At 49.0% G+C, this 25,368-nt stretch overlaps 9 protein-coding genes across 9 annotated transcripts; 7 read left to right on the top strand and 2 right to left on the bottom strand.

Annotated features, from left to right (window-relative positions):
* Positions 1 to 4,890: 4,890 nt before the first annotated feature.
* Positions 4,891 to 8,280, top strand: EI90DRAFT_3014305 (uncharacterized protein; the record flags this gene model as incomplete). The annotated part of the gene is made up of 4 exons (XM_039056767.1): positions 4,891 to 4,979; positions 5,036 to 5,186; positions 5,244 to 6,836; positions 6,895 to 8,280. 4 exons carry the CDS (start codon positions 4,891 to 4,893, stop codon positions 8,278 to 8,280), a joined length of 3,219 nt encoding a protein of 1,072 aa, XP_038919435.1.
* Positions 8,281 to 8,810: 530 nt separating this feature from the next.
* EI90DRAFT_3046478 (uncharacterized protein) lies at positions 8,811 to 9,876 on the top strand. Its single transcript, XM_039059474.1, has 3 exons — positions 8,811 to 9,212; positions 9,276 to 9,453; positions 9,507 to 9,876. The coding sequence occupies exons 1-3, from the start codon at positions 9,185 to 9,187 to the stop codon at positions 9,595 to 9,597; spliced, it is 297 nt and encodes a 98-aa protein (XP_038919434.1). The 5' UTR covers positions 8,811 to 9,184; the 3' UTR covers positions 9,598 to 9,876.
* Positions 9,877 to 10,275: 399 nt separating this feature from the next.
* Positions 10,276 to 10,920, top strand: EI90DRAFT_202338 (uncharacterized protein). The gene is made up of 4 exons (XM_039052449.1): positions 10,276 to 10,439; positions 10,487 to 10,654; positions 10,709 to 10,760; positions 10,828 to 10,920. The coding sequence occupies exons 1-3, from the start codon at positions 10,372 to 10,374 to the stop codon at positions 10,728 to 10,730; spliced, it is 258 nt and encodes an 85-aa protein (XP_038919433.1). The 5' UTR covers positions 10,276 to 10,371; the 3' UTR covers positions 10,731 to 10,760; positions 10,828 to 10,920.
* Positions 10,921 to 12,272: 1,352 nt separating this feature from the next.
* On the top strand, positions 12,273 to 13,619 carry EI90DRAFT_199095 (uncharacterized protein). The gene is made up of 4 exons (XM_039052408.1): positions 12,273 to 12,844; positions 12,902 to 13,004; positions 13,099 to 13,397; positions 13,527 to 13,619. Exons 1-3 carry the CDS (start codon positions 12,374 to 12,376, stop codon positions 13,152 to 13,154), a joined length of 630 nt encoding a protein of 209 aa, XP_038919432.1. The 5' UTR covers positions 12,273 to 12,373; the 3' UTR covers positions 13,155 to 13,397; positions 13,527 to 13,619.
* Positions 13,620 to 13,889: 270 nt separating this feature from the next.
* EI90DRAFT_3046472 (uncharacterized protein) lies at positions 13,890 to 14,751 on the top strand. Its single transcript, XM_039059473.1, has 3 exons — positions 13,890 to 14,375; positions 14,457 to 14,613; positions 14,675 to 14,751. The coding sequence occupies exons 1-3, from the start codon at positions 14,032 to 14,034 to the stop codon at positions 14,735 to 14,737; spliced, it is 564 nt and encodes a 187-aa protein (XP_038919431.1). The 5' UTR covers positions 13,890 to 14,031; the 3' UTR covers positions 14,738 to 14,751.
* A 1,285-nt stretch (positions 14,752 to 16,036) lies between these two features.
* EI90DRAFT_3046463 (uncharacterized protein) lies at positions 16,037 to 16,386 on the top strand. Its single transcript, XM_039059472.1, has one exon. The coding sequence runs from the start codon at positions 16,048 to 16,050 to the stop codon at positions 16,252 to 16,254; it is 207 nt and encodes a 68-aa protein (XP_038919430.1). The 5' UTR covers positions 16,037 to 16,047; the 3' UTR covers positions 16,255 to 16,386.
* A 1,379-nt stretch (positions 16,387 to 17,765) lies between these two features.
* Positions 17,766 to 18,693, bottom strand: EI90DRAFT_3014303 (uncharacterized protein; the record flags this gene model as incomplete). The annotated part of the gene is made up of 3 exons (XM_039056766.1): positions 17,766 to 17,971; positions 18,291 to 18,407; positions 18,570 to 18,693. 3 exons carry the CDS (start codon positions 18,691 to 18,693, stop codon positions 17,766 to 17,768), a joined length of 447 nt encoding a protein of 148 aa, XP_038919429.1.
* Positions 18,694 to 18,985: 292 nt separating this feature from the next.
* Positions 18,986 to 22,641, top strand: EI90DRAFT_3014302 (uncharacterized protein; the record flags this gene model as incomplete). Its single annotated transcript, XM_039056765.1, has 5 exons — positions 18,986 to 19,135; positions 19,192 to 19,337; positions 19,394 to 19,544; positions 19,602 to 21,197; positions 21,256 to 22,641. 5 exons carry the CDS (start codon positions 18,986 to 18,988, stop codon positions 22,639 to 22,641), a joined length of 3,429 nt encoding a protein of 1,142 aa, XP_038919428.1.
* A 653-nt stretch (positions 22,642 to 23,294) lies between these two features.
* Positions 23,295 to 24,112, bottom strand: EI90DRAFT_3046438 (uncharacterized protein). The gene is made up of 4 exons (XM_039059471.1): positions 23,816 to 24,112; positions 23,672 to 23,756; positions 23,428 to 23,615; positions 23,295 to 23,368 (listed from the first exon to the last, which is right to left on the bottom strand). The coding sequence occupies exon 3, from the start codon at positions 23,612 to 23,614 to the stop codon at positions 23,429 to 23,431; it is 186 nt and encodes a 61-aa protein (XP_038919427.1). The 5' UTR covers position 23,615; positions 23,672 to 23,756; positions 23,816 to 24,112; the 3' UTR covers positions 23,295 to 23,368; position 23,428.
* Between the last annotated feature and the right edge of the window lie 1,256 nt (positions 24,113 to 25,368).

Here is a 25,368-nt window from a genome sequence, read left to right as displayed (position 1 = left end):
GTTATTGACTTCAAACCTGTTCCCAGGGACCTGTGGTTTGAACTCCTTGTGCCCCTAGACATGGATGACTATCAGAAGGATGCTGATTGGCCGTTATTGTGGGTCGACAGCTTTCGTTGTTGGGGTGTCTGCGCTTCCCGTCCTGCCTCGAAGGTCTCTGTTGGTGGCAAGTTGCGCGTTTCTTTGCTGCTCAAGTGCCGTAGAAAAGCTCAGGCACTGCTGCAAGTCCTAAACAATCATCCAGATCCGGATTCTTGGGCAATGATCCCGGGGAAAGCCCTTATGCAGCAACATGAGGTGCATCACACACTAGCTCCTTTCTATTCCCGTATCGAGCTTCAATATGTCGCTATTGCCTATGAAGAAGCCCGCTCATCAACAGAACTTGATGCATGGCTTGATCCCTCTTTTGCACCACCCCGTCTCACCCGCGATAACATCGCAGAAACTCTTCTGGATTATAAGCACTTTCCCCCCTTCGTATCATCGTCCCCAGATCCACCACCCCTGCGTACCATGGTACGCCTTTCCTTCATGACAGACACAATAAAGGACTTCCTGAATCAGAAAGACACCCTTTTAAAAAACAAGGTATCTGCACGAAGCCGGAGACGGTTTTTGCTCATCGTGCAAGCTTGGGTCGCTGTTCACAAAAGCCGAGACACTCTAAAGCCATACTTTAGTGGCTTTAAGATATGGCCAAGTGAAGGAGATGCGGATCTTGTCCTGCGCCTGATTTCTCGAAGGATTTTTGGATCCATGCACGCCGAGACTCGCAATAAGGCAATGGTTGAGGAGAGATTTGAAACCTTGTCATATACGAGAAGTGGGAAATGGATGGTGACAGTTGAACTGAATGTAAATCAAGGGCTGTATTACAAGCCTATCCAGTCATAATGTTCTCCTTTGCCCTTCCCTACTTTCGCCCCCGCACATCCCCTCTCCTGTTCCCCCGTTTGTTCATGTGGAGTATGACTATGTTTATATTTGTTGCACTTTGTTTATATCGATCACATGAAACGTTGTTCGAAGTCACCATATTGTCTCGAACGGGCAGAATACAAACAGGATTGGTCTATTGATTGCCGTTCCTATCTGCTTGTAGATTGATAAGGTCTCTGGATTGCCCAGATTAACTTAGTTCCTGGCTAGTGAAGCAGCTTCGTTAAACAACGAAAGCGCCTTCACCTGCTCAATTTAACTCAGTTTCTCGCCAACGACAACGGTCTTGTTCCCAAATGTACGTCAAGAGAATGCAACGAAGACGGAGATATTGACCGCTATTTCTGCCCACTCATAGATCGCCAGAGCTTTGGACTGCCTGCCTAATAATATTGCGCCTGGACAAGAATCATTTTGCGACCCAACGAGAGCGATTTCGCTTCATCCACCACACGTTCACTGCCTGTTATTCGATTTATCTTCGCTTTATCTGCCCACACATTCATATTGATTGCCTTGGCTTCGTGCTCGCTGCCCTTCTGATGGCATCGTCGAATTCTGGCCTTAAACTCATACTGCGAAGGGGCCAAACTTCAGCCTCTGATCCTGCTCCACCGGTTCGTCGATCCGCCCGCGTGCGCGCCAAAGCTACTGGCCGCAAGAGAGGGTCGAAGAAGACAAACACCTCAAATCGTCGTACTGCCATAGCGGGTGCTGCAGGGTGTGATGTCGTCGTAGGCAAAGATATTGATGGCACCAACCAAACTTCGACCACCCAGCTTTCGTCTACGCTTTCGTCTATTACCGTCCCTCCAGCTGACGGTGGTGATGTCCAACCTGGTACCAGCAATGAAATCCAACTCTCTGCCAGTGCTGTGACGACAGTGTCGTTGGACGCTGTTGTACAACCCACACCGACCTTGACACTTCCTGGCAGAGCGCAGCCATCCTCCCGCACTGCAGCAGCCGCATGCAGCGATGGAAGTATCATGCACTCACCTGCCGCGGTACCCCATGGCATCAATGTCGCTATGTCGTCGTCCCCCAGTCACAGCAGTGGCAGTGGCACTCTGCCGTCTGAAATTTCTGCCAACTGTCCCACTCCACCATCGTCTGCCCAGAGTGGGGCCGGTGATGTTACAAAGGATACCCATTGCGACGTCCATACATCTCTGCCTCCCAACGGCGACATGGTAGCCTGCGGCATCAATGATGAGACTCTGTCGTCCCCCACCCGCAGTACAATCGACGTGCCAGCCACATATACCGGCAATCCCTCCGAGACTCTCAATCTCGTCAGTGATTTGAACCCCTCTGACAAGGGCGATCTTCATGCCTTGAGTGAGCATGACGAAGCGGATTTGGGAACCATCGGCATAGATGATGATTTCAGTGCGAAGCTAAAAGGTGGTCGACTCAACAAATCGGAAAAGGCGGAGCTTGAAGGGATTACCCAGGGCTTCCTGAGGGAGATTGATGCATTTGCGAAGTCCAAAAATCGGACATTCGATTCCATCCTCGCTCTTGTCAATCTCATCCTTACGCAGAAGCAGCATCGAAGCCGCGGGAATGTGTGGAATGCTTTCCAAGCTTCCTACCTTGATTCGCACCCAAATCCGGATCCCGACAGTATCTCTGCTGCTGAATATACGAGGACAGTAGTCAGGCCTGCTTACCAAGCCCTTGTTGAGAGCCACGGTGGCGAAGATTCATCGGAATGGACAAAATACTCCCGTAACCTTGTGTTTCGACATGAGGAAAGCAAGCTCCAGTTCACGGACGGACTCACTGGTAGTGCCGGTCAAGTTCAAAAACGAGTCATGAAAACTTGGTCGAAGCGACTTGTTGAGGAAGTCAATGCTGCCACAGCGGTTGGTTTGCATTGTGCCATCATCCTGGTTTCTGGCAGCAGCGAGCCCATGCCCCATCAGCTGGACAAAATCTATTGTGGTACTCCGACGTTGACGAACTACCTGAAAGGCATCATGCCTGACTTCAAGGTTGCCCTTCATCAAATCGCTATGAATGTTAATGCCATGATTGGCCACGGTGGCGCTCGTGCCCCGAACGGGAAGAACCACCAACCTCCTGAACCCACGAAAAAGCAAGACTATCGATCGGTGTGCTCAGACTATCTTATGCAAATGATGAAACGGAGGTCTCTCTATGCCGAGAATTGCAGGCGCATTGACTGGAAGAAACTTCCTCAAAAATTTCAGTCAGCAGACGTTGCTCTCATTAACTGGCCAGATAGCTTAGACTGGAAATCGCTGTTCTGGGACCAGGATGTCAGTAATGTTGGCACAGCACAGTGGCGGGTCATTTGGAATGCATTTTTCCATGAAAGTGCCGATGTCAGGCCCACTCTTCGAGCGTTCAACCGCAGCGAGTACGGCGACGACGACGGGATTATCATCAGCACTACAGGCCGTGTCCTGATTTCTTTCAAAGAAGCGAAGGACCCATCTTTAGGCAAACGAGAGGATGCAAGTGACAATGACAGTCATGGTCATGTCGAGGACTCCACCCCACCTCCTAACCCTCGCCGACGCGCTGCCGGGAAACAGCCTGCCCTGATGAAGAAACGGGCCAGGCTGGCAACACCCAGCACTCCGACAACCCCCCCCAATCCCATCTCTGTCGATATGGACTGGCAGCCGCCCACTGGGTCGGTAGGCCCACATCATTACCAAGTAATGGGGCAGTCACTTCCAGGTCCTGCGCTGCAAGGGAATTCAGCTGCAGGAGGGGTACATCCATATCTCGGTCCTTCTGGGGTGGTGCCCTTTGTTAGCCACGGAATGGGATTTAATAATGGCTGGTCTCCGTTTGCACACCATGGGTATGATTCTACTTGCATGATGCCGTCTGTGTCTCATACCCAAGGTGCTACTTTCATGACGCCGTCTGTGTCCAATCCCCAAGATGCCACCTTCATAATGCCATCCCCGTCCAATCCCCAAGGTGTGCTAGTCTCAGGTCTTGATTTCTCTGCGGAAGTTCATAATCCCTCACAAGGCTCCTGATCCGCATACCCTTTATCATATCCCGTTCACTCTTTCCTCTTCGAAATTTCGACTTTTTAACCTTCGAGATAAATTCCGTTAGCTGCTGTCTATCACGTAGCACCAAATACTCTACACTTTCACGGTTGCGCGTGCACCGATTGTCATATATTGCGCATTACTTCTATTCATGTATATACGTTTGCGTACCATAGCCAATAATAATGTGATTTAGACAACGCTGACGATGCGGAGGACGATCTCCATGAGTATGTGGACGGTTAGGGCATCCCTCAGGTAGTATAAAACATTCTATGGCATTGCTGAACGTTCTATACAGTCAGAGAACGTTCTAAATGTTCGTGATGAACGTTTTACATGTTCAAATCAATACAAAAGAGAAAGTTCAACGAGCCTTAGAACGTTCATATGCATTTAGGCCTGTTAGGCCGGAGATCGAAAGTTCAATTTGGGTACCTAACGAGGCCTTCTACCTGGGTGTCCGTGGTGATTAGAGGATGGAATCTGCCGCAAGACTTTCCATTTGAAGTTGCGCAATGGGATGAATTGCGCCTTGCGGCGATCTCATGGGTGACACTCAAGTAGAGGCTGCGCAGTTCACAGCACCCGCTGCGCGTCCGACCTTTCCTCCTAACCCTTCCATCCACCCATTATTGACCATGTCGCTGAAGCAGAGGGTCAATCATCTCCTCGCTGTGGGAGGCGATGTTGCAATTCCGGTTCTCACCGCCATCGATACTGCATCGGGCGTGTTCCCTCCTCTACAGGCCGCCACCGGTGCCACACTCTTCATCCTCACAGAAATCAAAGCTAGTAACAATTTATACCGATCCTGGAAAGGAAGTTGACAATCCGCATTGTGCAGAAGTTCAGGGGAAATAAGGAAGAATGGGAGCGCTTTGGAAAATATATCGGGGACGCCATGGTCGATGTGGTTACAGCCGTCGATTCGTATGATGGATCTAACGAAGAGCCTAAGCCGTGGGTGGAAGGCGTCAAGAAGCTGAGCGAGTGAGTAGATCTGCTCTATGCAGGCCAAACCATCCTATAACGTAGGTACTTTGTAGGGCGCTGGAGCGCATTCGAATTGAAATTGGTCGATTGCGTGGAAAGATGAAAGGGCAATCTGGTGTCCGCAACTTCTTCTCTCATATGAAGAACCCCAGTAGGATCGATAATTTAAAGAAAGATTTTAGCGAAGCCTTGGCAATGTTCCAGGTAATTCCGTTTGATCCCCGATGATGTTTCTGTTCTGATCTCATCGAAACCACATAGCTGCAGACAAACTTGACGGTTGGTGCAATGGCAAACAATCAAGATCGGTTAACTCGTGGAGTAGAAGATTCCTCAGTTCTGAATGAACTCAAATATCCCATTGTCCCCCATCACGATTCAACGCACCCGTGCCTGAAAGACACTAGGACTGATCTGATCGAGCGTATTATGACGTGGTGTCGTACCACGGAGGATAGCAAGAATCGTGTATTACTGCTAACGGCCGTGGCCGGTGCCGGCAAGACATCTGTTGCGCTCTCGATCGCAGAGGAGTGTAAAAGAGAAAAGATGTCATCAGCAAGCTTCTTTTTCAAAGCAGGCGAGCAGTCGCGGCCGGACCATCTGTTCAGCGGCATGGCTCGATCTCTGGCAACCCACGACGCTGCATACCGAGCCTCCCTCATATCCGCTCTTCAGGAGGATCCAGCCCTCTCGACTGCCTCGTTCCCGACACAATTCGAGAAACTAGTGGCTGAACCTCTCCATCTCAGGACATCCTCGTCTGACCGTCCCATTGTAATTATCATTGATGCGTTAGACGAGTGCGACACAAAGTCATTCCCACGTCTTGCCGATATACTTCGGAAGGCAGTCCCAAAACTACCACCTAACATCAAATTCTTTCTCACTTCGAGACAATTTGACCTCGTTGATCGTTTCCTATCACCTAATTACCCTATTGATCGCCTCACCATCGATCTTTCGGACGATGCTAACTTGCATGACTGTTCTATCTACATCCGATCACAACTACACGAACTGAAGGATGTGCATCCTGGTTTGGAAGATGGAATCGGGGAAGATACATTAGTCCAAAGCATACGAGAGCGGGCGGGCGGCTTGTTCATTTGGATCAGCACTGTCTTTGATTACATGAAGGTCAGCGGTAGTGATGCTGCGAAGATGCTGAAGAAACTGCTGGATGATGATCTCAACCGATCAAAGGCATCCGCTGAGGAAATGATGGATAAGCTATATGCGAGTATTTTGGAGAAGTGTAACTGGAAGGATGACGATTTTGTGCATGATTATCCGATTGTGATGGGAGCAATTCTAATCGCACAGAAGCCACTATCCGTTGCGGCCTGGGATGCCATTCTGTCACCACTGCTGGAGTCAGACATCCAATATACATTAGCTCAACTTTCACCTCTCGTCTCAGGAGTAAGAGATCCTGACAAGCCAATCCGTATTCTGCACCAATCCTTTCGTGATTTTCTCATGGACCGAGTCGATCCACAATCACCCATACTAGGTCGATTTGGAGTGGATGCGAGGAGGGAGAACAATAGAGTGGCCCTGCGCTGCATCAAAATCTTGAATAAAGAACTTTCAACTATGAAGGGTTTAGGGCTAATCAAAGACTTATCCGAAAAAACCAAGCTGCCACCCATTCCTCAAGAGGCGCTGTCCGAACATGTCCATTATGCATGTCGGCATTTCGTGCATCATCTCAGCCAATTTCAGGAGCCACTGGAGGCACCCAATGGGTCGATTCACATATTTCTCAATGAGCAGATATCGTGCTGGGTGGAAGTCTGTGTGAGGACGGAAGGGTACATTAGTATATCATCATTCCCTGAATGGGCCAAGGTACGAATCATCAGTAGCGATCATTTGAGGCTCTTGTTCAGTCTCATGTTCCATTCAGTTGAACGTTGATTGGGTCTCCAAAGAAGTCATTCACAATTTGGTCAAAGTATTTCTCAATATAAGGGAAAATCTTGCGTTCTTTTTAAGATTGCAGGAGGCATATGAGTTGGCAAGTGATTCAGTTGCACTGTGCCATTGCCTTGTGTCTACGGACTCAGAGTCCTACACCCCAGATCTGGCTCGAGCACTCGGGGATCTAGCTGCATCACTCACCGACCTTGGACAACATTCTGAGGCACTCCTTGTGAATGAAGAAAGTGTGAAGCTCTGGCGCGAACTGGTTGCTGCCCATCCAACATCATACACCCCGGATTTGGCTCGAGCGCTCTGGAATCTTAAAGTATCACTCAACAAAGTTGGACGCCATTCCGAGGCACTCATGGTGATTGAAGAAAGTGTGCAACTCTGGCGCAAGCTAGTTGCCACCCATCCAACATCATACACCCCAGATTTGGCTGGAGCGCTCCAGAATCTCGAAGTATCACTCAACAAAGTTGGACGCCATTTCGAGGCGCTCACAGTGATCAAAGAAAGTGTGCAACTCTGGTGTGAGCTAGTTGCCACCCATCCAACATCATACACCCCGGATTTGGCTCGAGCGCTCCGGAATCTTAAAGTATCACTTGGCAACGTTGGACGCCATTCTGAGGCACTCATGGTGATTGAAGAAAGTGTGCAACTCTGGCGTGAGCTAGTTGCCACCCATCCAACATCATACACCCCGGATTTGGCTGGAGCGCTCCAGAATCTTTTTGTATCACTCGACAAAGTTGGATGCCATTCCGAGGCACTCACAGTGGTTGAAGAAAGTGTGCAACTCTGGCGCGAGCTAGTTGCCACCCATCCAACATCATACACCCCAAATTTGGCTGGAGCGCTCCGGAATCTTACAGTATCACTCGACAAAGTTGGACGCCATTCCGAGGCACTCACAGTGATCGAAGAAAGTGTGCAACTCTGGCGTGAGCTAGTTGCCACCCATCCAACATCATACACCCCAGATTTGGCTGGAGTGCTCCAGAATCTTTTTGTATCACTCTACAAAGTTGGACGCCATTCCGAGGCACTCACGGTGATCGAAAAAAGCGTGCAACTCTGGCGCGAGTTAGTTGCCACCCATCCAACATCATACACCCCGGATTTGGCTGGAGCGCTTGGGAATCTAGTTGCATCGCTCACCAACCTTGGACGACATTCTGAGGCACTCCTTGTGAATGAAGAAAGCGTGAAGCTCTGGCGCGAGCTAGTTGCCACCCATCCAGCATCATACAACCCGGATTTAGCTGAAGCGCTCGAGAATCTTGTAATATCTCTTGACAATCTTGGACGCCATTCTGAGGCGCTCCTCATAAATGAAGAAAGGCTCAGACTCCTATGCCAGTAGTTGTCACTTATCTGATATCATCCACTTCAAATTCAACACAATCATTCTGCAGCTTCACCAACTCATGCAAAAGCCACCACGAATGCCAAGGCCCTCGTTGAAGATTCTATTGCGATTTATTGTTTGCGGCGTGTTACTCACCCGCCATCGTGTGTTTTTGGCATAGCCTTGGTAATGCAGACTCCGCCTGTTTTTATGCGTAGGGCCGCGGGTCAGGAGCCAATGTTATACTATCACTCGCTTCATTCCCAATACTCTGATGCTTATGCACACAGCCATATTCCTGTGTCACCCATGCTCCACATCCATATATGTCAAGAAGCAAGCATGCCGTCAACCCCATGTAAGCGTCCGGAGCGATATGTATATCACACGGCATGTCTGGGACAATCACCCAGCTTGAATACCGGTCCACAAGGCTAAACTCTGCTTCATCATCGTTATATCCCCATCACTCCTCCCTGAGACATACTTGATCGGCCAGAAAGCCGACAACCATTCACTGCGTTGAGCGGAATTGGGAGAACCAGGTCGGCAAGCACTTGTCCTGCTGCGAAAGAGAATATTTTCAGGGCCAACAAGTATGTACAGAGAATTGCATTGCCTAGTCATGACGTGAGGCGATATTGTGGCAGTAGCCCATCTTGTCCACTTCATACTCCATATCTGTATCAATTATGTAGGACTTCGGACTCGATCTCCATGCACATCTTATGCCACATCTATCCTTGTAACTACCTTCCGCTGTGAGAACAGGGGACTCTAGCCTCACTCAGCCGATAGCGTTTTCGCGATGACAGTTCAACCCTGAGGGGGCTGCGCGGCGTCTCCACGGGACACAGGCATCGGTCCAGAGGCCATGTAAATTTGCGGGGCAAGGCTAGTCTTGTGCGATCTCTATGTGATGTCATTGCTGGCCATTCAAAGTTGGACTAAGCGGGTTAAGCAAACATCAGTTCATCAAAAACCAAAAGTCCAGGTGAGATCGCGCTTACCATCACATTTCCTGGGATTACTTCATCCAAGAATGGCCATCCAGGATTTCATCGGAGTCACAAAACGGATGTTTGGGAAGGAAAAGGAACGTATCGGCCATAAGTTGGGTGGAGCTGCTCAGAGGGAGGCTGTTGGTTCTCGCGATCCTAAAGGTAAATCATTGGAAGAAACGAAAAGCTTGGAGAACTGCCTGTTGCTACTCGTTCCAACCATGAATTCGGTTCACTGACCTTGATGCATGAGGGTTTCCTTGTGGCTGCAGCTGGAATTCAATGCAGTGTCGACGTGCACTCAACTTTGTGGAAATACACGCCGTCTTGACCGGTGGATGGCTGGAGCCAAAAACCATCCAGTACATGGGCTGCGCGCGGAAGTATTGCGGCTATATGAAAGTTTTAATTGTGGAGCTGCCTTGACCGATCATTAGTGCGAGAAGACTCGGGAGTCTGATAATTATCAGCGAGACACTTGTCGTGTGTCCGAGGTCGATTTGGAATATATGAGTTGATTCTCATGCTCCTTTCACGAGATTCACAAGTAATGAACATGAGGCAAAATGTGGCGCAGTTTCTGATGAACACCGATCCGGAGAACGCACTTGGCATTTTCTTCCTTGATAGCCTCGTGAGTAATACATATTTCACGTACTTTCGCTTACACATGTCGAAAACACTCCCCGAGGAACTAAGTACAAGTGATATTATCAGTGACTTCCGACTCCATTCCTTTCTGACTCCACGACGCAGAAGGGCGGGCTGTTTGGCAAGTGAGTGTTCGACCCCAGTTGATCACTCTTCGAGTAAGAGAAATAATCCTTCACAATCCTTCCCTTCGAATCTTTCACATCTGTCAGTGCGAAGAGACATATCTATGATGTCATCACCACGAACCATTAGTCCCATTCTCACGCTTCTCCCTCCAAAGCGGCCTGCGTGGCAAAAGACATGGGGTCCCGCTTTGATCTGTATGATCAATGTGGTGACTCGGAACCTTCCATAGTGGGCCCGTAGACAATGTTTTGGGCAGCGACGTTCGAATACGCTAGTCTCTGAGTGGAGGTATGTCCTGATCCAATTCAAATTCAAAAGAAATGGTATGCATGTTCACAACCGACTCACTCGAGGCCCAACACTTGAATGGAGCAGAATGAAGCATTCAAATCTGTCAGCCAGTACTTGTTAGAGCGCCATTTTTAACTTATTGCTTCCAGTGACACCACGAGGTCGTTAGCCTCAGCGGCAATGCCAAATCCTCCCATTCCGCCGTCCTCTCGGATCCTGCCTTGTTACTGCCTGTTGTGCATCACACTCGCTTTGCAAACACGCGACAGTCCACATACACCTAGTGCTGGTACGGCCCAGCTTCCTGCAAGATCAAAGTATGTATGTTCCTGTTGCCAACTTCACACCAAATCTCACGTAACAAACCCTAGGGTACTAAGAGAGTCGGCATAAGTAGCTGCGAACCATGTCAGTTGGTTCTGCGTAAGAGGATGGAATCTGCTACGGGACTTCCAAAGGGATGAATTGCACTCACCGTGAACTTGCGCAGCATCTACTCGAGTGTTATCACCCATTTCGCATCAAACCTTTCCGCCCCATCCTTCCATCTGCCTGTCATTGGTCGTGTCACTGAAGCAGAGGGTCATTGGTCACCTCGCCGCAGGAGGTGATGTTGCAATTTCAGTTCTCACCGCCGTTAGTGCTGCCATTGGGGCTCCTTTACGATTTGCCGCTGGTGCCACACTCCTGATCCTCAGCGAGATCAATGTTAGTAATAATTTATACCGAGCCAGGAGCGGAAGTTAATAATATGCATTATATAGAAGTTTACGATGCGTCTAACGAAGAGGTTAAGCCGTGGATGGAAAATGTCACGAAGCTAAGCGAGTAAGTAGTCACTGCTCTTATGCAAGTCATGCCGTCGTATAACGTAGGTACTTTGTGGTGCGCAGCAGCGTATTCAAATCGAAATCGATCGATTGTGCGGAAAGATGGAAAGACAGTCAGGCACCTGCAACCCCCCTCCCCCACACGAAGAACCCTAGCAGGATCAATGATTCAAGGAAAGATTTTAGCGCGGCCTTGGCATCCTTCAAGGTATTCGTGTTTGATCCTCGTCGGTCATGTTGCTGCTCTGATCTCAATTATCGTAACCATGTAGCCGCGGAATAACAAACAATCAAAATCAGTTAATTCATGGAATAGTGAATTCTTCTGTTCCGAATGGATTCAGGTATCCCATTGTCGCCCATCACGATTCAACTCAGGCATGTCTGAAAGGCACTAGGACTGATCCGATCTGGCCTGGTGTCGTAACACGGTGGATAGCGAGAATCGCGTATCACTGCAGAGCGCTGTGGCCGGTGTCGACAAGACATCTATTGGACTCTCAATTGCAGAGGAGTGTGAAAGAAAAAGGATGTTATCGTTAAACTTCTTTTTCAGAGTGGGCAAGCAGTCGCGGCCGGGTCATCTGTTTTAGTGGGCTTGATTTCTAGCAACACACAAGCCAATATATCTCGACTGCCCCCGTTCACGAAGCAATTCCCAGAAACTAGTGGCTGGACCTCTCCGTCATCGTCTGGTCGTCCTCCAATGGTCATCGTTGATGTGTTAGATGAATGCGACACAGAAGCTTTCCCACGTCTTGCTATACTTCGAAAAGTACCGCCTAACATCAAACCTCTTTGTCACTTTGAGACAGTTCGACCTCGTTGACCGATTCCTATCACCCAATCACCCTATTGATCGCCTCACTATCGACCTTTCAGACCATGCTAATGTCCATGACTACGCTATCTACATCCGTTCACAACTACGCGAACTGAAGGATGCACATCCTAGGTTGGAAGGTCAAAGCGAGGACGAGGATAAATTGCATATTGGAGCGTGACTTGTTCATTTGGATCAGTAACGTCTTTCGCTACGTGAAAGTTGCCAGCAGCGATCCTGCCAGAACGCTAAAGAGCCTTTTCAATCCCATCATCGACCGATCGAAGGTCTCTGCTGAGGAAATGATGGGTGCGCTATATACGAGCATCTTAGAGAAGTGCGATTGAGAGTACAACGATTTTGTGCATGACTGCCCCATTGTGATGGGAGCAATCCCAATCGCGCAAAGGCCACTATCTGTTTCAGCATGGGATGTCATTCCGTCACCGCTCCTGAAATCATCCATCCAGTGTATGTCGGCCGAACTTGCACCCCTCATCTCAGGAGTCGAGTCAGACAAACCAATTCGTATTGTGCATCGATCTTTTCGCGACTTTCTCGTGGACCGAATTGATCCACAATCACCCACCCAAGATCTTTTCACTGTGAAGGATTTAGAGCTAACTGAGGGGCTTTTCTTCAAATTCTCATCCATTCCTCACGAGGCGCTGTCGGAACACGTCCATTATGCATGTCGCCATCCCGTCTATCATCTCACTCAAGTTCGGAAGCCACTGGAGGCACCCAATAGGTCTGTTGGCATATTTCTCAACGAGCAAATTGTGTACTGGGTGGAAGTCTGTGTGAGGACGGAAGGTTACATCAGCATATCATCGTTCCCCGAATGGGCCAAGGCACGAATCATCAGTAGCGTTCATTTGGGGTTCTTATTCAGATTCATGTTCCTTCAGTTAAGCGTTGATTGGACCGCCAAAGATGTCATTCACATATTGGTCGAAGTGTTTAGCAACGTGAGCGGAGACCTTGGGTTCTTTTCGAGATTGCAGGAGGCGTGTGAGTTGACAGATGATTCGGTTGCGTTGTGCCGTCACCTTATGTCTGAGGACCTAATGTCCTTATACACCCCCGATTTGGCTCGGGCACTCAGGTCTCTTTTTGTATCATTCAACAATATCAGGCAGCATTCCGGGGCGCTCGCAGTGATCGAAGAAATTGTCAAACTCTGGCACAAGCTAGTTGCTATCTATCCAATCCCACACACCCCAGATTTGGAATGCGTAGAGGCGTATGATATTGAACTCGTACGGATGGATGGGTCAATGAAAGATGCACTTGCTGCGTATCTTGGTAGCGGTAGCGGTAGTGGTAGTCACGCTGGTGCTAAGGCACCAGGGAAAGGTGTAAAAGCTATTTTTATCGGAACGAGGCGGAATGATCCTCATGGAGGTAAGTGGCGATCTTAATTAGCAAAAAATTGTTTCTAAAATCAAGTTCCTCTTTCCCTCTCCTTGGCTTTGCCTCCGCCTTCACGTTCCTATCTTATCGTGGCAACTCGCATTTTTTACTGCCTTTTAGCATCACCATCCGTCCATCCGTATTATCTTTGGCGAACGCGTTCCCAGCTAAGCTGAGTTTCGTGACTCCCACGGATCTAGGTTAGCCAGGACTTCAAAGGATTCATCCTATCATCAATTGGATGTATCATGATGATGGGGCGTTCCTTGGGCATTTTAAGGTACCGTATTGCTCATTGTACGACCTTGGGTACGTGTCGAATCAACTTTGAACTTGTACACAATGGGTTATTCATTTGTCACACTCGATTAATTGGCTTGGATTAGGAATACATCATTAGGATCGGTATATACCTATCGGAATCTTGTACCGCCAGCGTGGCCCTGTCAATCAAACTCGGCGAGCTTGGCATTTCTTCCTTGCGTTCTGTCAATTTCGTTTTCCCTGCATCAGAAACTATCTCCCTCACCTCCGCCCGAGCGCGTTTCGAATAAGGGAAGGTACCTTGGAAGGAGGGCGTCTGTTGGTGACCTTCCACTTTTGTCCCTCATGAAGAGACACATCCATGCCGTCGTCGCCGCAGGGGTTGTTTACTGCCTTCATTTGCTTTCCGCGACGCTGGGGCTGCCGCAAGCCTCATCTTCTGTTGCTCCCTCAGGATAGTACTGTCGTCGACAAGGTGGCTTGCCCAGCAAAAGATGTAGCGTTCTACACCAATTTGACAGCGAGGGATCACTATTTAGACAAAATCTACGTCTTTGCGTGCGTGTGTGACTTGAATATTGTTATCGAAGACGTGATGTGTCAACTCCAAAGTCGGACTGCAGAGCACATTAAGCGAGCATCGGTTCAACGACCAAAAGTCCAAACGAGATCACGCTTTCGATCTACTACCATTCCGGACTTCATCTGAGAATGGCCGTTTAGAATTCCACAGGTAACGAAAAAGTGAATAAGATTCCAGAGAGTAACAAAATGCATGTTACGTACAACTATGAGAAGGAACAGGAACGTCTCAGTACTCGGCACGGAGAAAGGACACGAGAAGGAAGGAGCCGCTCAGAGGACGGGTCGTAGGGCCGCGCGATCCCAAAATCGTGGGAGGAAAATGAACAACTGCACTTTCGCGCATTCATACATTGACTTGCTGACACGCTGACGTCGGTCATTGGTGTACTATGCAGATTTCGACAGGAAAGGAAGCGAACCGAAGCCTTGGTCGTGTAAGTCCTGACATGATATACTGCAATTCCTGCACCCATTCACTCTGATTCGTGATTCAGAGTATAATGAATCATCGAGCGAGAGACTGTGTTGCTGCCAACATCTGCATGTTAGCGGACGAGCACAAGCTAGGAGCTGATGGGAGAACTTTTCCTTGCAACGCAAGTCATTCCCGAAGTGTATGAATACTTGACCATGAATACTCCACAATTGCGTCTCGAAGCAATAATCAGCAGTGTAATCGAGAACACAAGATATGCGGAGGTATTTTTGGATCATGGCGATTGTGATCGAAAAAAGGTGATTGTGGTCCTCATCGAAGAGATGAGACATAGCCGGGGCCGGAGGAAACAAATGAGGTCTCGGACTTAAGTAATCGGTGATAGATATGGCACGATGAATAAAGTCCCACAGCTGAGCCCGTGGGGGATTCTTAAATTAGATGACGGCATAGTGGCTGGTTGCAGTTTTGCAAAGTGATTCGTTTTGAGCTGCGATCATGATTCATGATGAGGAGACTAGACTCATTGATTCTATTTCCAATGGTTCCAAGTCAAGATGAAACCAGCAATGGGCTTACAACGGGCAGAGAAGTCGATCGTTCGGTGTGGCGCCGACGGGTTTCGCCGAGCTGGATCCGGACAAACATGCTCGCGGGTGCAGTCGCGCATTATCGCCATATTGGGTTTCCGCCTTCGAATCTACCGCAACGCCAATAGAGCCTGGTAACCTGCCTAGACGTTGAAACACCCCCAAAGCAGAAAGATACCACGTCTCATCTTCACCTTGCCTAGTAATATTTTTAAGCCAAAATCTTACTGCTTTCCTTCACCCAACGTTGTCCATCCGCGACCATGACTCGGGTGCATGTGTGTGCCTCACCTTTCGTTTTTTTTCTTGGAAGGCCTGATGACAATTCCATTACGATACGCCGGATTGATAACTAATACTCCTGTGATTGACTCTTGCAGAAGGGGGGCATCGCTAGATCCAGTGAGTTGTGAAACATTATTTATACCCAGTCCTGCGGTGGCGTTACAATATGATCTTACGATCGTTAGCTATCGATTTTACGGCCCTGTGCGCTTTCACATCACCGTCCCACCCAATCGCTGCTCCTCTCTCATATGGCCGCCAAAAGACGAACTTGACACGCTTCGCCGTGATGACCGATCGAATCCTAATTATTCTGTCTCCATCCTTTTCTCATCACGTAGAACTCGAAAGAAGATATACTTCAATCAAGGTATGATGTTACTTCGCTCGGTGCCACCTCGCTGAAATGGCCTATACTGGACTAGTTGGAGGCGAAGCCGCCGGAATGAGAGCACGTCGACGTCATGGGCTGTTGGTCAACATGGTATGGATATCTCCGACTCTTCTAATTACCTGTGCGCAACATCGGGAAACAAGGCACGCCCAAGCAAATGAAGCAGCTTTACGGACGTCCTGTCCACCGGTGAGTTCACTGGGTGTGGATCCGCAACGATTAAATCCCTTTCATACAATCACCTCATTCGAGTCTCCCGGGGTGTTTCCCCGGACACCTATATCTAGTGCATAATCTGGGCTTCGGTAACGCGATGACTAATGTGAATGTTGTTTAGGTCTTACGCATTCACAAGGTGCATTAGAGGACGAGAAGCGCATCGCATGATTCACGTTCGAGGCACTAAAATCATGAACTTTTTACGAGAGGTCGGTCCATTTGGCATTTGAACGAACGTCACAAACTTCGTTTTCTTAGCATCTGCTCCCATAACAGCATCTCATCCGCATGAGCTACATTTTCTATGCAGGGTTGGCGTTTATGGAGGTCTTGATTGGAGCCCTGGATGACGAAACGTGGCGCGACATGAACACCTCAACAAGCCGTTACTTGAAGCCGCTGGGAGGTAACTACTCTCTGCCTAGTTCAAATTCGCTGTCAAGACTCCAAGTCATGGTGTGGAGACCGTCCAACCGACGAGTGTCTTGCTCCCCCACGAGCGCGTGCCATAGACGCGTTCAAAGGAGCTGCTGACAAAGAAAAGTGCTCGCGTTGGACATGTGGTATTTTCAGGTGATGACAGTAGCTCAATTTCGGTGTTGGACAAAAGTGGAGTTATTCGCACTTGCCTTTGATGATACGGAAGTGGACTCGAGACGAGCTTTAGGATCGTAAGCGATTCTACATCTTCCCCATTCTTTCATTTAACCCCCCCTTTTTAGAATGGACATCTAACATTATGGATGCTGTCATACAAGCACTCGCCGTCGGCTCTGCAGGCACGGACCTCTCAACTTTCAGTCTATTGTCAATCCATCGTGTAGAAAGATAGAATGGTGGGGTGACCCGGAATGTGAAATGGGGCAAGATTTCTAATTCCCGAACACACGCTCTACGGAAATGATTGCGAATGGGATGGGACTCCTTTTTCCTTTCCCATTTGGTTGTGATTTCATGTAATGGGCTTTCTAGAAATTGGAGAGTAGTGATTGTTCTTTGACTGGTACGTGCTGTTGACGCGCTGCCTTTCAACTGAGTGTGGCAGATCGCTCCATTGCGCTGAGAGGGCTTCGCCTGTGTGCAATATTATGTCCACGCGACGTTTGAACGTTGAAGATTGGACACAAGCATCGGTCCAGAGGCCGTGAGCACAGTGGCGACGGGAATATCGATAAAGCGACTTGTCAATGGAGTATCTGGGATGGAGGACGGTTCTTTCTTACTTTATTTTCGCGTATCTATTTCGTAGACATGCGCAATTTTCCACAACTACTTCGTCCGATCAGGATTTCATCGATGATGAAAATGTGGACGAGGACTTGGAACATCTCGACACGCGCGGAGGGAGAACGTAAGAAGGGAGCAGTTGCTCAGAGGGATCTACTTTAGTAGAGGCTGGGATCCTGCCTATCAGAGGGAGACAGTTGGTTCTGGCGATCCTGAATATAAATCATCGTTGGAAGGAAATGAAGGAATCTACACTCGTGAATTAATTCGACTCGCTGACCCCGGTCATGACTGTTTTATGCCGACTTCGGCACGAAAAGAAGTGGTCATTCAAGTAAACGTCGCGTAAGTCCTGACAGCTACTCCTGCATGCATGCATTCAGTCTCTCATTTGATCTAAGTCGCCTGAGCATGGCTGCTAATTTAGGCGTAATTAACCACTGAGAAATTGTGTCGCCTGCGGCCCACATCTGCATGTCATCGGGCATGCGCAAGACAGGAGCGGATAGAAAAACTTTTCTTTGCAAAGCAAGCCATTCCCAAGTGGTGTGAACACTCGAATGTTCTACAATTGCGTGTCGAAGAAATTATCATTATAATCAACGGTGGACCCAACATATGCAGGAGTCTTGAGCCGTGGAGATTGGGATCGAACCAACGTGCTTGGGGAGCCGTGGAAGAGACGAGATGTGGCAGGATCCTGTTGAGGAAGTGATTATGTTCCACGAGGTGGAAAGAAGCTTCGAGATTGACATAACATGTCATACAACCAGAGCGTTTTTGGGATGCGGTTTGTTGCATACGATCATGATGAGGAGATCGAGACCACCGGGACTCATTACATAATACCATTTTCGATGGGGGAGGGCGTTAACGGGTTTCACCGAGCTGGATCACCGGGAATCCGGAGCGATGATGTAGGTGTGTTACCCAATCCCTCCTATTCTGACCCACATGTTCGGGCGAAGGGCCCGTCATCACTGTAGGGATTGGTTTGCTGCCTGTATAAGGGTCGTCTTACCGTACTGTCATCGTTGTTCCGTGGTGAACCCATAGGTCCGTCCTCTGGAGGTGTGTTCAAATTCAGATGTCACTCGAGGTCCAGGAGAACAAGCATTAATTCAAATTTGTGTCAGGGCACCATTTTTAAACGTACCACTTACTTGCTTCGCCCGGGTCACAGTGACACGCCAAGGTCCTTAGCTGTGCTAAATCCTCCCATTCCGCTATCTTCTTGTTACTTGCGGGGCGGATCACTATACATTTTGCGAATATGCAACAGCCCATGTGCGCCTGGCACTGGCCTTCCTGGAATGTTCGTTCCTGTTGCCGAACTTTCAAATCTCCCGTAGCGAACCTAGAACAGGACCAAGATAGATGGGTGCAAGCAGCTAGGATCGATTTCTCAATTGGTTCTGCATTAGAGGATGGAATCTGCCGCAAGACTTTCCATAAGTGCGCCAATGGGATGAATTGCGCCTTGCGGCGATCTCATGGCTGCGCAGCCTCTACTTGAGTGTCATCACCTGCTGCGTGTCTGACCTTTCATCCCCACCCTTCCATCCACCCATTATTGACCATGTCGCTGAAGCAGAGGGTCAATCATCTCCTCGCCGTGGGAGGCGATGTTGCAATTCCGGTTCTCACCGCCGTCGATACTGCATCGGGCGTGTTCCCTCCTCTGCAGGCCGCCACCGGTGCCACACTCTTCATCCTCACAGAAATCAAAGTTAGTAACAATTTATACCGATCCTGGAAAGGAAGTTGACAATCCGCATTGTGCAGAAGTTCAGGGGAAATAAGGAAGAATGGGAGCGTTTTGGAAAACATATCGGGGACGCCATGGTCGATGTGGTTACGGCCGTCGATTCGTATGATGGATCTAACGAAGAGCCTAAGCCGTGGGTGGAAGGCGTCAAGAAGCTGAGCGAGTAAGTAGATCTGCTCTATGCAGGCGAAACCATCCTATAACGTAGGTACTTCGTAGGGCGCTGGAGCGCATTCGAATTGAAATTGGTCGATTGCGTGGAAAGATGAAAGGGCAATCTGGTATCCGCAACTTGTTCTCTCATATGAAGAACCCCAGTAGGATCGATGATTTAAAGAAAGATTTTAGCGAAGCCTTGGCAATGTTCCAGGTAATTCCGTTTGATCCCCGATAATGTTTCTGTTCTGATCTCATCGAAACCACATAGCTGCAGACAAACTTGACGGTTGGTGCAATGGCAAACAACCAAGATCGGTTAACTCGTGGAGTAGAAGATTCCTCAGTTCTGAATGAACTCAAATATCCCATTGTCCCCCATCACGATTCAACTCACCCGTGCCTGCCAGACACTAGGATCGATCTGATCGAGCGTATTATGACGTGGTGTCGTACCACGGAGGATAGCAAGAATCGTGTATTACTCCTAACGGCCGTGGCCGGTGCCGGCAAGACATCTGTTGCGCTCTCGATCGCAGAGGAGTGTAAAAGAGAAAACATGTCATCAGCAAGCTTCTTTTTCAAAGCAGGCGAGCAGTCGCGGCCGGACCATCTGTTCAGCGGCATGGCCCGATCTCTGGCAACCCACGACGCTGCATACCGTGCCTCCCTCATATCCGCTCTTCAGGAGGATCCAGCCCTCTCGACTGCCTCGTTCCCGACGCAATTCGAGAAACTAGTGGCTGAACCTCTCCGTCTCAGGACATCCTCGTCTGACCGTCCCATTGCGATTATCATTGATGCATTAGATGAGTGCGACACAAAGTCATTCCCACGTCTTGCCGATATCCTTCGGAAAGCAGTCCCAAAACTACCACCTAACATCAAATTCTTTCTCACTTCGAGACAATTTGACCTCGTTGATCGTTTCCTATCACCTAATTACCCTATCGATCGCTTCACCATCGATCTTTCGGACGATGCTAACCTGCATGACTGTTCTATCTACATCCAATCACAACTACACGAACTGAAGGACGTGCATCCTGGTTTGGAAGATGGAATCGGGGAAGAAGATACATTAGTCCAAAGGATACGGGAGCGGGCGGGTGGCTTGTTCATTTGGATCAGTACTGTCTTTGATTACATGAAGGTCAGCGGTAGTGATGCTGTGAAGATGCTGAAGAACCTGCTGGATGAAGATCTCAACCGATCAAAGGCATCCGCTGAGGAAATGATGGATAGGCTGTATGCGAGTATTTTGGAGAAGTGTAACTGGAAGGATGATGATTTTGTGCATGACTACCCGATCGTGATGGGAGCAATTCTAATTGCACAGAAGCCACTATCTGTTGCGGCCTGGGATGCTATCCTCTCACCACTGCTGGAGTCGGACGTCCGATATACATTAGCTCAACTTTCACCTCTCGTCTCAGGAATAAGGGATCTTGGCAAGCCAATTCGTATTCTGCACCAATCCTTTCGTGACTTTCTCATGGACCGTGTCGATCCACAATCACCCATACTTGGTCGATTTGGAGTGGATGCGAGGAGGGAGAACAATAGAGTGGCCCTGCGCTGCATCGAAATCTTGAATAAAGATCTTCCCACTATGAAGGATTTGGGGCTGATGGAGGACTTACCCCAAAAAGCTAAGCTGCCCCCCATTCCTCAAGAAGCGCTGTCTGAACATGTCCATTATGCATGTCGGCATTTCGTGCATCATCTCAGGCAATGTCAGGAGCCACTGGAGGCACCCAATGGGCCTATTCACGCATTCCTTAATGAGCAAATATCGCGCTGGGTGGAAGTCTGTGTGAGGACGGAAGGGTATATTAGTATATCATCGTTCCCTGAATGGGCCAAGGTATGAATCATCAGTAGCGATCATTTGGGGCTCTTGTTCAGTCTCATGTTCCAATCAGTTGAACGTTGATCGGGCGTCCAAAGAAGTCATTCACATGTTGGTCAAAGTGTTTCGCAATGTGAGGAGAAATCTTGCATTCTTTTTAAGATTGCAGGAGGCATATGAGTTGGCAAGTGATTCAGTTGCACTGTGCCGTTGCCTTGTGTCTACGGACTCAGAGTCACACACCCCGGAGCTGGCTCGAGCACTCGGGAATCTAGCTGCATCACTCACCCACCTTGGACAACATTCTGAGGCACTCCTTGTGAATGAAGAAAGCGCGAAGCTCTGGCGTGAGCTGGTTGCCACCCATCCAACATCATACACCCCAGATTTGGCTGGAGCGCTCCGGAATCTTAATGGATCACTTAACAAAGTTAGACACCATTCCAAGGCGCTCACAGTGGTTGAAGAAAGTGTGCAACTCTGGCGTGAGCTAGTTGCCACCCATCCAACATCATACACCCCGGATTTGGCTCAAGCGCTTGGGAATCTAGATGCATCGCTCACCCACCTTGGACGACATTCTGAGGCACTCCTTGTGAATGAAGAAAGTGTGAAGCTCTGGCGCGAGCTAGTTGCCACCCATCCAACATCATACACCCCAGATTTGGCTGGAGCGCTCCGGAATCTTCAAGTATCACTTGACAAAGTTGGACGCCATTCCGAGGCACTCACGGTGATTGAAGAAAGTGTGCAACTCTGGCACAAGCTAGTTGCCACCCATCCAATATCATACACCCCGGATTTGGCTCGAGCGCTCCGGAATCTTAAAGCATCACTTGACAACGTTGGACGCCATTCCGAGGCACTCATGGTGATTGAAGAAAGTGTGCAACTCTGGCGCGAGCTAGTTGCCACCCATCCAACCTCATACACCCCGGATTTGGCTCGAGCGCTCCGGGATCTTTTTGTATCACTCAACAAAGTTGGACGTCATTCCGAGGCGCTCACAGTGATCAAAGAAAGTGTGCAACTCTGGCGCGAGCTAGTTGCCACCCATCCAACATCATACACCCCGGATTTGGCTCGAGCGCTCCGGAATCTTTTTGTATCACTCAACAACGTTGGACGACATTCTGAGGCACTCATGGTGATCGAAGAAAGTGTGCAACTCTGGCGCGAGCTAGTTGCCACCCATCCAACATCATACACCCCGGATTTGGCTGGAGCGCTTGGGAATCTAGATGTATCGCTCACCAACCTTGGACGACATTCTGAGGCACTCCTTGTGAATGAAGAAAGCGTGAAGCTCTGGCGCGAGCTAGTTGCCACCCATCCGGCATCATACACCCCGGATTTGGCTCGAGCGCTTGAGAATCTTGTAATATCTCTTGACAACCTCGGATGTCATTCTGAGGCACTCCTTGTCAAGAAAGAAAGGCTCAGACTCCTACGCCAGTAGTTGTCATTTATCTGATATCATCCACTCCGGGTTCGACACGATCATTCTGCAGCCTCACCAGCTCATGCAAAAGATGCCAAGGCTCTAACTTTCGTTGAAGATTCTATTGCTATTTGTTGTTCGCAGCGTGTTACTCACCCGACATTGTGTGTTTTCGGCATAGCCTTGGTAATGCAGACTCGACCTGTTTTCATGCCTAGGGCCGCAGATCAGGAGCCACTTCATTCCCAATACTCTGATGCTTATGCACACAGGTCTTAACTACCGTATTCCTGCATCGCCCATGCACCACATCCATACATGTCTTGGAAGATGCAAGAAGCGAGCATGTCGTCAACCCCATGTAAGCCTCTGGAGCGATATGTATATCATGCGGCATGTCCGGGACAATCACCCAGCTTGAATACCGGTCCACAAGGCTGAACTCTGCTTCACCATCGTTATATCCCCATCACTCCTCCCCGAGACATACAGAAACATACTTGATCGACCAGAAAGCTGACAACCATTCACTGCGTGGAGCGGAATTGGGAGGGCCAAGTTGGCAAGCACTTGTCCTGCCGCGAAAGAGAATATTGTCAGGGTCAACAGAGAATTCCATTGCTCCATTGCCTAGTCGTGACGTGGGGCATTGTGGCAGGAGCCCATATTGCTACCATTCTTGTCCACTTCATACTCCATATCTGTATTAATTATGTAGGACTTAGGACTCGATCTCCATGCACGTCTTATGCCACATATATATTCTTGTAACTACCTTCCGCTGGGAGAACAGGGGACTCTCACCTCACTCAACCGATAGCGTTTTCGCGATGACGGTATAGCCCTGAGGGGGCTGCGCATGTCTGTGTGTGTGTGTGTGCGACGTCTCCATGGTTAAAGATTGGACACAGGCATCGGTCCAGAGGCCATGTGAAATTTGCGGGGCAAGGCTCGCCTTGTGTGACCTCAATGTGATGTCATCGTTGGTCATACTAAGCGGGTTAAGCAAACATCAGTTCATCAACCAAAAGTCCAGGCGAGATTGCACATTTTCCGGAACTACTTCATCCACGAACGGCCATCCAGGATTTCATCGGAGTCATGAACGCATGTTTGGGAAGGAAAAGGGACGCCTTGGCACGGAGGAAGGGCATAAGAAGGGCGGAGCTGGCTCAGAGCTAGGGAACTCAACTTTGTGGAAAAACACGCCGTCTCAGCCAGCGGATGGCTGGAGCCGAAAACCGTCCAGTACGTGGGCTGCGCACGGAAGGATTGCAGCTATATGAAAGTTTTAATTGTGGAGCTGCCTTGACCGATCATTAGTGTGAGAGATGACTCGGGAGTCTGATAATTATCAGCCTGAGCGAGATGCTTGTCAGGACTCATTATCGAGGAACCTGTCCGGGGTCGATTTGGAATATATGAGTTGATTCTCATGCTACTTTCGCGAGGTTTACAAGCAATGAAGAATGCGGTGCAGTTTCTAATGAGCACCGATCTGGAGAGCGCACCGCCGATTCCCGAATCCGGAAGTCAACAACTCGGCAAGCTTGGCATTTTCTTCCTTATGTAATAGCATCGTCCCGAGGATGTGATACTAATCAGTGACTTCCGACTCCATTCCTTTCTGACTCCAGGACGCAGAAGGGCGGACTGTTTGACAAGTGAGTGCGGGAATTCGACCTTGATCGGTTGATCAGCCGATCACTCTTCGAGTAAGAAATAATGCCCCAAGGAGGAGGCCACAATATCGATCCTCCCTTCTTCCACATCTGTCCCTTGCCAGACATATCTATGATGACCATTACCTCCCAAGTCCCTTTCTCACGCTTCTCCCTCTATCACCTACAAAGCGGCTTGCGCAGCAAAAGACACGGGGTCCGCTTTCATCTGTGCGATCAATTTGGCGAGGAACCGTTCTTTAGAAATCATCTTGCTGTTTTCCCTCATCTGATGCTGTCCTTCTGCGGTAAGCACGAACCCAACTTGGGCGCGCGAGGTGTTGTTATGTAGCTCTCAGCGGGGACACTCGGATAACGGGGAACAACCAACTTGATATTGTAACCGCACAGCGGTATAAGTAGTTAAAGTAATAACACGAATATCAGACAAAAGTAATAAGAAAGTGAGATACGCGACAGCGCTACATGTGGAAGGCAATCAACAGTGAAACACGAAACACATGGTAAAAGGGTATCATATCGGATAGCCGATATGGGCATGATATGCGTACCGGCGCGTCGTCATGTCTTGCTCAAACAACACGAGGTGTGGTCAAAATTGATCTTGCCGCAGTCGATCTATTTCAACATTGTCCTTCCATGGTGAGCCTATAGACAGGATTTTGGGCAGCGACATTTGAATACGCCAGTCTCTGGGGTGGAGGTATGTCCTGATTCAATTCAAATTCAAAACAATATTTACAACTGACTTACTCGAGGCCCAATTACTTGAGGCCCAACACCTAAGTGGAGCGGAATTAAGCATACAAATTTGTCAGCCAGCGTTAGAGCGCCATCTTCCCCCTTATCTGCTTTGTTGGGATCCAGTGACACCACAAGGTCGTTAGCCCCAGCGGCAATGCCAAATCCCCCCATTCTGCCATCCTCTCGGATCCTGCCTTGTTACTGCCTATTGTGCATCACCACTCGCTTTGCAACCACGCGACAGTCCACATACACCTGCTGCTGGTACGGCCCAGCTTCCTACGAGATCGAAGTATGTATGTTCATGTTGCAAACTTCA

The sequence above is a fragment of the Cantharellus anzutake genome (assembly GCF_015039405.1).
Source record: "Cantharellus anzutake strain C23 chromosome Unknown EI90scaffold_11, whole genome shotgun sequence".
NCBI classification, from domain to species: domain Eukaryota; kingdom Fungi; phylum Basidiomycota; class Agaricomycetes; order Cantharellales; family Hydnaceae; genus Cantharellus; species Cantharellus anzutake.
This window is presented reverse-complemented; position numbering and strand designations above follow the sequence as displayed.

Coding starts and splice junctions, on each gene's coding strand:
- EI90DRAFT_3046478 (XM_039059474.1), top strand. CDS start 9,185: ATGTCATTGCTGGCCATTCAAAGTTGGA. Junction 9,213..9,275: donor GCTGGCCATTCAAAGTTGGA/CTAAGCGGGTTA, acceptor GATCGCGCTTAC/CATCACATTTCCTGGGATTA. Junction 9,454..9,506: donor TCATTGGAAGAAACGAAAAG/CTTGGAGAACTG, acceptor CGGTTCACTGAC/CTTGATGCATGAGGGTTTCC.
- EI90DRAFT_202338 (XM_039052449.1), top strand. CDS start 10,372: ATGCATGTTCACAACCGACTCACTCGAGGCCCAACACTTGAATGGAGC. Junction 10,440..10,486: donor AGAATGAAGCATTCAAATCT/GTCAGCCAGTAC, acceptor TATTGCTTCCAG/TGACACCACGAGGTCGTTAG. Junction 10,655..10,708: donor CAGCTTCCTGCAAGATCAAA/GTATGTATGTTC, acceptor AACAAACCCTAG/GGTACTAAGAGAGTCGGCAT.
- EI90DRAFT_199095 (XM_039052408.1), top strand. CDS start 12,374: ATGGGAGCAATCCCAATCGCGCAAAGGCCACTATCTGTTTCAGCATGG. Junction 12,845..12,901: donor CGTTCCCCGAATGGGCCAAG/GCACGAATCATC, acceptor ATGTTCCTTCAG/TTAAGCGTTGATTGGACCGC. Junction 13,005..13,098: donor TTCGAGATTGCAGGAGGCGT/GTGAGTTGACAG, acceptor TCGGGCACTCAG/GTCTCTTTTTGTATCATTCA.
- EI90DRAFT_3046472 (XM_039059473.1), top strand. CDS start 14,032: ATGCCGTCGTCGCCGCAGGGGTTGTTTACTGCCTTCATTTGCTTTCCG. Junction 14,376..14,456: donor ACTACCATTCCGGACTTCAT/CTGAGAATGGCC, acceptor CATGTTACGTAC/AACTATGAGAAGGAACAGGA. Junction 14,614..14,674: donor CGCATTCATACATTGACTTG/CTGACACGCTGA, acceptor AAGGAAGCGAAC/CGAAGCCTTGGTCGTGTAAG.
- EI90DRAFT_3046463 (XM_039059472.1), top strand. CDS start 16,048: ATGGTATGGATATCTCCGACTCTTCTAATTACCTGTGCGCAACATCGG.
- EI90DRAFT_3046438 (XM_039059471.1), bottom strand. CDS start 23,614: ATGACCAACGATGACATCACATTGAGGTCACACAAGGCGAGCCTTGCC.